General features: G+C 47.2%; 1 protein-coding gene across 6 annotated transcripts in view; it reads left to right on the forward strand.

The window, feature by feature from the left end:
- GOLGA3 (golgin A3) overlaps window positions 1-6,709 on the forward strand; it is a 46,899-nt gene extending 40,190 nt beyond the window's left edge. For all 6 annotated transcript variants that reach the window (XM_002694447.6, XM_010813864.4, XM_010813865.4 and 3 more), the window contains exons 20-24: window positions 377-509; window positions 725-847; window positions 1,593-1,757; window positions 2,622-2,785; window positions 3,366-6,709. In XM_002694447.6, the coding sequence (XP_002694493.2) occupies window positions 377-509; window positions 725-847; window positions 1,593-1,757; window positions 2,622-2,785; window positions 3,366-3,582 (802 nt within the window). In that variant the 3' untranslated portion in view covers window positions 3,583-6,709. The remainder of the gene's footprint in view (window positions 1-376; window positions 510-724; window positions 848-1,592; window positions 1,758-2,621; window positions 2,786-3,365) is intronic.
- The last annotated feature ends 5,622 nt before the right edge of the window (window positions 6,710-12,331 follow it).

The following is a 12,331-nucleotide window of genomic DNA, read 5'->3' on the forward strand; positions in this document are numbered from 1 at the left end:
TGTGAGGACAGAGAGGCCTGGGGGCTGCACCCACCACCGATGCTCACTGTGGGCTCCCACTGGGGGAGTCTCGGCTCGAACGTGTGTAAGTGCACACGTTTTGGGCAGTGCACACGCACTGAACTCCGCGGCACTTTCCCTCCCATTGTAATCTATGATTGGGCACTCATGGAGACGCCCTCCCAGGCGTTGTGAGCGTTAGTTGAGCGAGTGCATTCACAACTCCTAGAACAGTCCCCATCCAGGGGGTGCGGTACGCGAGTTTTGTCCTTATGAATGTTACCCAGGACATCTAACAGTCAACTGAAAGCATTTTTGAGTAGGAAGGTCATTGGAAGAATGCTGTAATTTTACTCCTTCTTGTTTTTTGTGCTAGGATCCAGGAGGGGAAGCACTCGCAGGAAATAGCAGAATTCCAGGCGGAGCTGGCAGAGGCCCGGACCCAGCTCCAGCTGCTGCAGAAGCAGCTGGATGAGCAGCTGAGCAAAGAACCCATAGGAAACCAAGAGGTGACTCACTGGCAGCTTTCCCTCCCCAGTTAACAGGGCTTATAGAACAAGACTCTGCTTGACACATTCACTTCATTCCCTGTCTTCTTGGAAAGGGATTTTTTTTGTTTCTAAGTGTTTTAAATGATACGAAGAGATAGCGTTACAGCAATTTTATAATGCAAGAAAGCCATTTTAAAATTCTTTGGGTCATGTGATGTTTTTTCCATCTCTAGATGGAAAATCTCAAATGGGAGGTGGATCAGAAAGAGAGAGAAATCCAGTCCTTGAAACAGCAGCTGGACTTGACCGAGCACCAGAGTAAACAGGAGTTGGATGGAATACAGCAGTCATTACAGGTACAGGTCATGTCAGGGCCCCAGCAGCACTCCCCCAGCTCTTTCCAGTATCATGCCAAGCAGTATGCTACATGTACAGCAAGAGTTTTTTATGAATTGAGTGCTCACACTAGATCGTTCATGTTTCAGAAAGCAGCCCAGGTCAGGCAGCTGAGGGACACTGAGCAGAGAGACCAGAGCCCCTGGGCCGAGCTGTGGAATTGTCCCAGGAACGAGATCTCATTAAGTCCAGTATATGAGAGTGCAATTCACCAGTGTGTGATGAGCTTCTCTGAGAAGAAGTCTATATACATATAGTCTTGACTGCTCGAGGACGGGATCAGGGTAGGGGGGCGGGGGGTGACTCTGACTGAGATTCCTACATGTGGATGGACAGCTTGAGTAATCATCAGAACTGCTTTGTCTTCTGTCTCAGGAACAGTTAAGCTTATTCTAGTAGCTGACCTTGGAATTTAAACAAGGATTGGGTTCATTGTCAACTGTGGATATGGAAATGTTACTGTTTCCTCAGCAGAAGCTCTGAAGTTTGGATGGGAACATTGAGGACAGAATTGTAACTGGATTCTCTGCAGTGTAGACTCCTAGAGAGGAATGTTGGTGAGAGGGGAGCGTCACATGAAAGCTTTAGTGTACAAAGCCAGGCTAGTAGCCCCAGCCCCTTAGAATTGTGACATACAAACTAAGATTTGTGCAGTGTGCTTAAGATCTTTCAGTTTTTGAAAATCTATGACTACACTTTCTTTAGAATATTAAATCTGAGCTGGAGATGGTGCGGGAAGACCTGTCCATGACCCAGAAAGATAAATTTATGCTTCAAGCTAAAGTGTCGGAACTGAAGAACAACATGAAGACACTGCTCCAGCAAAACCAGCAGCTCAAGCTGGACCTGCGGCGGGGAGCAGCCAAGACGGTATGAGGCCGCCCGGGCCATCAGCAGGCCGTTGTAGATGTGTTGGCGGATGGTCGGCAGGCATTCAGTCATAAAGTTACATTTAACCAATGTTGGGCAACAGCCATGTGAGATGATGATGGCATATTCTTTTTGGACCACTGGCCAAATCTTTTTAATTTAGTGCTTTTTCTAACAGAACGTTGGCCTCTTTCTATGAATTCAGATGCCATTTTATTGTAATATGCTTTACAAACAAAATGAGGGCATGGTTTGCTTGTGTTAACAAGAGTCCCTGGCCTTCTAGGTGAGCCCAGCTGGGACACACAGCTGCCAGAATAGGCTCGGGGGCCCAGGAACCCCTGAAACTGCTGTCATGAGCTCTTTCAGATTATCTGTTTACCCACAGTTTGTTTCTCTCCTCAGCCTATGTAAATACTTTGCTGGTGCAAAGAACTTACTCAAATTCAGAGGTTTATTTAGCATGGTTTGGTTATCTATGGAAAAAGTAGGAAGTCCAAGGAAGGGGAGTCTTACGAGTTGGAAAATTGACTTAATTTCTCAGGGAAACTCAGAGTCAAGGCCTTGGTCTCTCTGGAAAGCCCCACCTGTGAGCTGTCATTAGGGGGCCTCCAGTCGGGTCCATGCCCCTGAAGAGCCAGGACTATAGTATTTGTTACGTGGTTAGGAAGAAGATTTTCTATTTAGCAGACATTTCCTGAACCCCTGAGGCTTCCAGCTCTGCAGAGTGGGAGTTGCCTCCCCAGAAACCTTTGGGGAGCTGAGGAGGTGCCTCCAGAAGCACGTGTGATGGCAGGGACCCTTGGGGAAGGGGTCGGGGGTAGGCCTCCAAGTGGGAAACTAGCTGTGTGCTTTGAAAAACAGAGAAAGGAGCCAAAAGGAGAAGCCAGCTCTTCCAGCCCCGTGACACCGGTGAAGATCCCTGACTGCCCCGTCCCCGCCTCGCTGCTGGAGGAACTGCTGCGGCCCCCTCCCGCCGTGAGCAAGGAACCCCTCAAGAACCTCAACAGCTGCCTCCAGCAGCTCAAGTACGAACCACACTGGGCTCCGCGGCTTAGTCTTTACAGATAAATTGCTTGTTTAACTTGGAAGAATCTTTCCTGTTACAGCACCCCACGTCCAGCAGAGGCTGAGCAGCTCTGGGGGTGGAGGGTGGGAGGGGAACATGGGGTCCCATGCCTCTCCCTTTGTCTCTAAGGTGGGAGCTGTCCTGAGCTAAATGACCCTCAGTGGCCAAGCAACAGGAGGCCTGTGTCTGGAGGGTGTGGGCAGGTATCATTTTTGACCCTGAAGAAGCCAGGAAGGACAGATTCAGCTCTGTCTTCCCCACATTCTCCTCAAGCAGCAGTCAGCGTGTGCAGAGCTGCCTGGCTTGTGGGCCTCTGTGGGTGGAGGAAAATGCCCAGAGTCCCTTTTGTTCTGTGACCCAATTAGTTTGCTGGTCCCAGTAGAGAAGTTCAGTGGGTCCTGTGAGTGTGAGCACCTGCTGTCCAGTTGAGGCTCGTCAGGGCCGAGTCCCAGGTGATGGGCTGTCTCTAGGGGAGCAGCGGCGCCCTCCCTGGCTCTCCTTTGACTGCGTCCCTTCCTCTCCCTCCCCTGTCTCCGCAGGCAGGAGATGGACAGCCTGCAGCGCCAGATGGAGGCACACGCAGTCACTGTGCATGAGTCGCTGTCCTCGTGGACTCAGGGGGACCCTGCCAGCCCCTCACCACCAGGAGATCACGCCAACCCTAGAGGAGACACAGAGCGGCATGGTCAGGGCAGGGCCTCGCAAGAAGGGCTTGGAACAGTGACCACCGAGCATCCCCACCCCGAGTGTTTGTAACTACCCCGAGGAATGTTCTCTCATCAATGTTATTTATTTGACTGTGTGCTCTATGTTTTTCTAAGAGGTGAAATTTAAGTTTTGCGTTTGCCTTTACAAGGAGTAAAATAACAAAACAGGAGCCAAGGATTGAGAAATAATCATTTGCAGATCACAACCAGCTTTTCCCATGAAGTGACCAAATCTTAAAAACCTAATTTAGGTCTCAGTGAGACATTTTTGGATGTGTCTGAAGCATATGTGTAGAGGAGGTATCTTAGGCATGACCATAGACGCTGCTCTCGGACGGTTGCTGGTAGAGATGTTGCACAGCTGAGTCCGGTTTCTCACTTTCCTGCCTGATTCAGTAAGAGTTTTACTACCCTGCAGGAGTGAGGCTTCATTTGCACCTTTGGTTTTTATTTTATTTTATTTTGATTTCAATAGCCATCTCTCCATAGGATATGTATATAAATACTGAAAATCATAATCTAAACTTTAAAAAGTATATCCTTATATTATTTAAGAATGACCCGAATTGTCTTTTTATTGATTGCCTTTTGAAAATCTGCTGTTAGGAAATAATGTACATGTAGAATTTAGGAATGTCAAAAAACTATATTTTAAGAAATTTATTCACCTCCCAAAGCCAAATATTCTTAGACAGAAGTTCTTTGTTATTTTAGTTTCACTCTATTTTGAGGGTCTTTCCTTGTCATGAGTGCACAACGCCCACCTGTTCGAGCCCTGGTCCTGCATGGCCTCACTCACCCCAGCTAACCCCTGGGCAGGCCTGATGACCACCAGGATGCCACACAGACGCTACAGTCAGCAGGCACTGACCTGACGCGTGAGGTGTGGGGAGGGGCTTCAGGAGAAGAGAGGAGGGGCGGTGAGGAGAATAAGGAGGGCTGCCTGCAGGCTCCCAACGTGGGAGCAAGGCTTCCCCAGGCCTTCCACTTTACCTTTGTGTGGAAGTGTCCATCAGCACTTGTGTGGTCATCACAAGATTTGCCGGCCTGTGTGTGTGACAGCCTTCAGAAGGGCCTTCCCCTCTCATCTGGAGAGCAGCAAGGTTTCTGAAAGGGGCAGGTCAGCACAAGATGGTCTCTGGAGCCTCCCATGTGGGACGCCTTACTGGAAACGAGACACCCCAAGTGTGTGAGGTCCCACCTAGAATGACTGAGACTCGAGGTTTGAAAGTCTGTTGCTAGTTTGCTAAGATGATGTCAAATAATGTTTATTGTTCCAAGTTGAGAGAGAGAGAGAATGGGTCTGTGTGCCCCCCGTGCAGGGCGGCTGGTCTGAAGATGAAGTCTGCGGTGTTACTGATCAGGCCAGACACGCTCGTGTCACCTCATCACCTGGGTCTCTTGTGGAGAAAACAGCGTGGTGTTTTTAAGCTGCTTGCATTCTCTCACGATATGCTGTTAGAAGGTTAACCAGTAAGGTTAAAAGAGCACTAACCAGAAAGATGTTTAGCGTTTTTAAAAGTTCTCCAGCAAGTATTGGAACTTCTAAAATACGTATATCATTTGTACAGGGTTATTCTTGGAAACTATACTTGAACCTTCATTATAAATATATTCTACTTTTCCTTCTAAGTTTGAAATCATCTTTGACAAAACTGTTTTTGTACCATTGGAAAAGAAAAATGGTAATTTACATTCTTATTTATTTTGGCTGCATTATCCTTTAATTTTAGAGCCAAGAAGTCACTTAGCCTCACTTTGTAGCTGCTTTCTCGCTCCTTGCTAAGGTCTTCTGGGAAATCACCGTGCATCTTCTTCCTTAGGAAATGATGAGCGAATCTTGAGTGTGTCCATCAAGAGAAAGCCAGTCTCTGTTTTTCACCCCTTTTCCTTTGTGGAGTCACCCTCTGTTTCAGCAGCAGCGCCTCCTTGGGGCTCCTGCCAACCTCTTGTGCCAGCCTTGTCCGTAGTTCTGTGCCAGCCTGGCCTGCCTCTGGCCCAAGTGCTCTGGCTGCCCCCCACCCCCTGCCCTTTCCTGTGTGTGCCCCTTGTGCCGTCATGTCTGGCCTGCAGTTCCTAATCTGGGGCCCTTGTGTCCAGGCTTCCTTAACAGATCATCCTGAAGGAGGAAGTTGGACTGAAGTCATCTGCTCTTGGTTTGTTAAGGCTTTTTTTTTTCCTCTGAGGGACTTTACTGGCACTCCTGCCTCACAGCATTTGAAATATTCTTCTTCCGTGGGCAGAAGTGGGAATTAGGAATTTTCTCATGGAAAACAACAGTCAACTCTGGAGTACTTGTAGAAACACGTTCGTCGTCACGTTGCATTTGTGTATGTTATTAATCCTGTATCTCGTGTCCTCATTGGAGGGCGTGTCAGCTTGGACACTTCACGATATCATGACTTGATTTTCTTATGTTCCAAAAATAACTTCCTGCGAGGTGGTTATCATTGATTTTTCCACGGTACCCATCACATAGATGCCACGGATTTACATGCCTTCGTTCTACTCTTCAGGAGGTGTAACAGGCATTGTTTTTGATAGGATGTGAAACTGGTTCATTCTCTGGCCTGGGGTCCAGGTACCAAGATGGGCCTTGAAGAAGACAGCCCGTGGAAGGCTGTGTTAGGAAGATTCTCATTAAACTCTTCCTCAGTTTAAAGACTTTCTTGGTCTTAAGGATACTGCTAAAGCCATGGGCCTGCAGAGTCATCAGGACATATATTCCTATGAGCATTTTTTTAACAAAAATTAAATGTCATGTAAAGACTGCTAGTAGTGAAAGGGACCAGCAGATCTGAAAGACAGATGTCCCGGAGCCTCCCTAAGAGCCCATGACATGCGTAGTGCGGGGGCGTGTGAGATGCTCTGAGCCTTACTCAAACAAGTCACTCACTCCCATGCCGGGCGATTCTCAGCGTATGGTGGTCTCAGGTTACGATAGGATCCTTGAGGGTCATGTTTTAGAGGATCTAGAAAAACTCGGTGGTGTTAAGTTATTCATGTCTATTAAAAATTTCCTCATTAAAAGGGAGTCCTCAGGTTGGGGCTGTTCAGGGGAAAGGTGTCACCATGCACAAGAAATTGTAACTTTAAAAAGCATGTTGATTTTTTTATAAATTTAAGTATGCTTGGGAATTCCTTGAATTTTGTGCAATAAACTATTTTTTGTTAAAGATTTTTATATTTCATTGGGGGTGGCTTCATTTTCAGCTATATATTTTGTCATATCTGGGAGTAACTTTTACCTCATGTTGTTAACCAACTCTGTTCAAACACTTAAAAGAATTTATTCTGCCAAAGCTTCAGATGGCTGTGAAATCTGGCTTCTTGTGACTGCTTTTGACCAAGCAGAAGAGCAGCACCTGGCCTGTATCTCTTCCTTCTTTTTGTAGCTTCACTCATCGCCATGTGCTAGTGATGATAGAGGTGGGACACATTCACAGAGGAACGCTCCTTCACAGGGGAGACACTTCTGAGTAAACCGCTCCTGAGGCTGCGGATGCGCCACACACGTGCTTCCTGGCCTGGAGTGTTGCCCAGCCCCGGCCTCCACTGACCATCCCTTGCCCACGGCAGTCTCAGCTTTGTGGCTCCCCAGTCTCACCGGTCTTTTTCATTCACACTTTCTTTTCAATCAATGAGAGTAAACCGGATGTAGATTCTTCATTTAAATGTTATCATTCTTCAGTTAAATGTTATAACCAGCATGGTAAAAAATGTACAGAAAATGAGAAGTTAATCAGTGATCACAGAATTTTATTTTGTGATGGGACAGATACATGTTTTATTGTGCTTCTGCCTCATTAGCGTCTATAAGCAATTTAGGGTCAGGCATTCCGTGTACCACCCAGACCTAAATGAAACTGCTCTGACTGCCTCCTTTTGTGATCTTAACTTCCTGAAACATTACAGATGCAAATTCTCACCTCTACAATCAGTAGTCATGAAGGGGGTGATCATAGGTATTAACTTTTTCCTTTTTCTGTAAAGCTGGTACACATTTGCAGGCGCCAGACAAATGAGTTGATGGATGTATTTTTAAGCTGTATCTCCTTCATCACATAGAAGTTCTCTGCTGTACCCTCCTAACAGTCGTACAGTGGGTATTACAGGAGTGGTCCAAGTGAAGATTTATGGGCAGCTGCTTCGTGGCTCCAAGGGGGCTGGAGTACTGGCAGAAACACATGCTGAGTGCGGGGCCAAGGATGTGGCTCTGAGTCCTCCAAATCACGCAGGCTCCCCTGTCGTTGTGCAGACTAGGTGGGGAGTAGAGAAAGGATTACTGATGCCATGGTGCCCAGTGTGGTGGATAAGCATGATAGCTGTTGGAAGAGTCTCCAAGCCTTCCCCTTAGATGAGGCGGAATTCTTAGCCATCAGCAGCGGCCCATACCAGAAGCAGCATTTATTGGAATTCTGCTTGCCTTTATGCCTGTTTCACTTTAGCAAAGAATGTTGCAGCTTCTGGTAAAAAAGAATTTTCTTTAGCAGTGCCTTTTTCCTGGAAACAGGGGAGGTGTTAAACTGTGTTGCTGATCCTTTTGTCTGCCTATTGGGGGAGGGGCAGCACTCCTATGCCAGGCCCCTTCTCTCATCCCAGTCCATCCGTGTGCTGAGTGGGTGCCTCCAGGAGCTCAGAGCAGCTTCTGCCCCAAGCAGCATGCTTCTGGGCTGGGTTGGAATTGGAAACGTGTGGATCACTGTGGCATCTGGAGGTGGAAGCACCTAGAAGTTCTCATCAACTCAGCCTTCCTTCACCTGGTCTGGGAATTGCTGGAGGAAGTGACCCACGGGGTTCTTACACATAATCTCCAGGTCAGAACATGACACAGGAACATTTCTGGGTTCGTGAGTTCTCACAGGACCTTCATTTTGTTTGTGAGCTTTCAGTGTGCATTTCTAAATACCTGGTAAGACATTTCAAAGTGATTTTCCTATACTTGAGCCTTGGTGTATTGAAAGCCAAAGGGCTCGCCTTCATCCAGAAAACAGCCCCTTCCCTTGACTGACTGACTGACAGTAATAGAGTCCCCCTGGCCTCCTAACCCTCAGGGTCTCCTCGCTGGTCTGGCCCAGCCCACAGCTCCTTCACAGCCCAGGTCTCTGCTTCATACCCCCTTCCTTCTCCGCATCAGCTTGGAACCTGGCTTAGCTATAGACCCAGTCCTGTGATGGTGTCCAGGCCTTCAGAGGCATCCTCCTTGCTCTGCTGCCCGGAACACATGCTTGCTAGCCCTGCATGTGTAAGTTCTATACACATGACCCTGATTGGCCTCTCTCGCTTCTCAGTGGAGCTTTGACCGGACTCCAGAGCCCTCACCAGTGCTGTTCTCCTCTGCCTCCCTAGACACACGCGCACGGCAAGGTGGCAGGCTCAGCTACCCGAGCCAGAGAGACAGTGCACAACATTGGCCACCTGCTGTAAATCTTTTCCCAAGGTCACAGCCTCGTCCTCGGGTGGTACTCCCAGTCAGCATGAACACCTGAGTGATGGTACCAGCAGCTGACCCACAATGGGTGGCAGGTGGCAGCAACAGTAAACCTGTTCTCTCAAGCCCCTGGAGACTGGGGGTGACCTGTTAATGCGACATGACCCAGCCTGTCCTGGCTAGTCCGAGTGCCCACAACAGGCCAGAGTGCCCTGGGCCTTGCTTGGACAACTCGCCCACTCCCCTTGTAGCGAACTGCCGCTGCCTTGCCTTTTTGATCAGTAACCACATGTCAGGCTGGGCAGTCACACACTTCCCAGAGCTATTCAAAACCAGCTCTGCAGGAGGAAGAAGCCTGATGCCTAGCATCTGATGAGGTGTAATCACCCCACTGGGACAGATGGGACACAACCACTGGGAAGTCACTGGAGCTGGGAAGGGTTGTGGGCAGTCACATATAGGAGACTGGAACACCAGGCTGTCCCCTCGTGATGTGACAGGTAAGCAGAAAATAGACCTGGGTCAACTTTTGTTGAGGGCTTACCTGGGGGTTCCCTGGGGGGTCAGTGGTAAAGAGTCCACTTGCCAATGCAGGAGGCACAGGTTTGATCTCTGGTCCAGGTCCTACGTGCTATGTAACAACTAAGCCCTTGCACCACAACTTTTGAGCCTGTGCTCTTAGAGCCCAGGAACTGCAACCACTGAGGCCATGCACTGCAACTCCTAAGGCCCAAGTGCCTAGAGCCCGTGCTCACAAGAGAAGCCACCGCAATGAGAAGCCCGAGCACCGCAACTACAGAGTAGCCCCTGCTCACCACAACTAGAGAAAAGTCCACGCAGCAACAAACACCCAGCACTGCCAAAAACAAATTAATCTTTTTTAAAAAAGAAAAATGGAGGTAGGGATCAGGGTAGGAGACAAACTGCAATCATGAATTAGATTAAACCAGCTCCTCTCCCAAAAGACCAAGTCTCTTAAACTTAATTTTCTCTTCATTTGTAGAAATCCACTTCTACCTACAGGGATTTACATCTCAAATTCATTTCTACCTCAAAGGTGAATAGTGGCCAATACAGTGTTGGCTTCTTTTAACAGTGGAATTGTGTACCACCACCACCACCCCCACACCATCCCAGTCTCGTTTAATGGACCGTAGACTGCATTAGATGGCAGTTAGGAGGATCCAGCCGTAATAGGATTCCTATTGTTAGCTGGATTCCACAGAAAATCCTGGTATTAAGATACTTGTTAGGCTGGTAAAGCTGCTATGAGACCCTGAAATTTAGTGGCTTAAATGAGTGAAGTTTCTCTTTTCATGAAACAGCCCGAGCAGTCAAACAGCTGGAGCAGTAAAACAGAACTGATAAGGGCAGCTTCTGGTGCCTTCTAACCTCCAGCCCCACCTGTGGTCTAGGATAGCTGCTCCAGGTCCCACTTCCTGTCTTCATTTCCCAGAAGGAAGGCATATTGCATACCCTCATCCAAGGGTACCGCTCCCCAGCAGTGTACACTGTCTGCTGCCTCCACTTAGTCACTGGGCCACAGGAAGTATGTTTAGCTGGACAACAGTGTGTCCAGCTCCAGCAGGGACTTCTGTTATTAAGAGAATGGATGCTACTGGCAACAGCCTCTATCACTATACACCATCTCTCAAATCAGTCCTCTCCGCTCTGAATCACTGGAATTTATGATTACTATAATAAAATCCCTCACAAAGGAGGCTGATACTGCTACCGCTTGTGTGCGTGCTCGGCTGCTCTGTCATGTCCAACTCTTTTTGAATCCATGGACTGGCTCTTCTGTCCATGGAAGAGCCATGTCTGGAGTGGGTTGCCAATTCCTTCTCCAGGGGATAATCCCTACCCAGGGTTCAAACCCTTGCTCTCACGTCTCCTGCATTGCAGGTAGATTCTTTACCATTGGGGAAGCCCTTAAAGTCATGTATATAACTTTTATAATTTTTAAAAAGTATGATAGAAGTGGTAGTAACAGCTAGTGTTTATAAAGTCTTGCACTATAGCAAGAGCCTGGCACTTCTTAATACTTATCTCTGACACAGTGCAATTATCATTCTATTTTATCCCCGAAAAAAAAAAAAAAAAAAAAACACAACACAGGGAAATTAAAGAATTCACCTAAAGTTACATGGCAGGCAGGGGTGATCTGACCCAGTGCTTGGAGTTCTCATCACTGAACAAAGTCACAGACTCAGAAACGTCAAGTCTGAGGAGAGGCTGGGGATAGAGATCCATCCTCAGGTACTTAGAAATTAAAGAGAATATAAGGTAAGATCTCATCTAACACAGTGCTCTTTATCCCATTTCAAATATGGTTATTTTAGTGGCTGCACCCTGTGGCATGTGGAATCCTAGTTCCCTTACCAGGGATCAAACCAGCACCCTGCAGTAGAAGCCCAGAGTCTTAAGTATTGAACCACCAGGGAAGTCCCTATTCCTTTTTAAATGTAGACAAAATATACGCTAGAATAGGCACAGATTTTAAGTGTATATTTTGGTGAGTTTTGACAAATGTCAATCAAATGTGTACTGGTATTCCTATCAACGCAAGTAAGATGCAGAGCACTTCACACAGTGGAAGTCCCTCACGTCCGTCCCAGCTCACCACCCCACTCAGAGGCAACCCCTGGTCCAATTTCTATCACCAGAAACTTTGCCTTGAGCTTGAGCCTCTTATAAATGGAATTGTGCAGTATTGTTTTTGTGTGGCATTCTTAGCAGTGTTTTGATTCAGCCACCTTGTAGCTAATAATAAACCTCTGTGCAGGATTATCATATGACGATTCTCAATTTGTTTATCTGTTCTTCTGGGGTTTACCCAAACAGCCGGGTGTTTCTTGCTTGGCTATTCTGAATAAAGCTGCTGTGAACATTCTGAGAACTTTCATTTTTCACACCCAGGGCCGCACTGCTGAACCACAGGGAGGCATACATTTAACTTCACTAGAAACTGCTTCGTGATTTTCAAAGTGGTTGATTCATTTTACACTCGTACCAGCAGTGTATGAGAATTCTAAAAAGGCCCCACATCCTCACCAACATTTGATACTGTCAGTCTTCTAATTTTAACCATTCCTGGTGGGTGGAAAGCAGTATCATTGTGGGTTTAATCTGGACTTCACCCATTCTCAAATTCACTGACTCTTCAATTGTTGTGCTCAATTGACTGTTAGTACTGTCCAATTAATTATTTTAACCAAGGAAGTCAATTTTATTTCTTTAGGTTTTTTTAATTTAAAAAGTAAATGTATAAATTACAGTCAAATTCGCCTTTTTATTGTACATGCCTGAGAGTTTTGACAAGCATAGTTGTGTGACCCCACCACTATTAAGACAGATGCTTCCACCA

The sequence above is a fragment of the Bos taurus genome, chromosome 17 (assembly GCF_002263795.3).
Source record: "Bos taurus isolate L1 Dominette 01449 registration number 42190680 breed Hereford chromosome 17, ARS-UCD2.0, whole genome shotgun sequence".
Lineage (NCBI taxonomy): Eukaryota > Metazoa > Chordata > Mammalia > Artiodactyla > Bovidae > Bos > Bos taurus.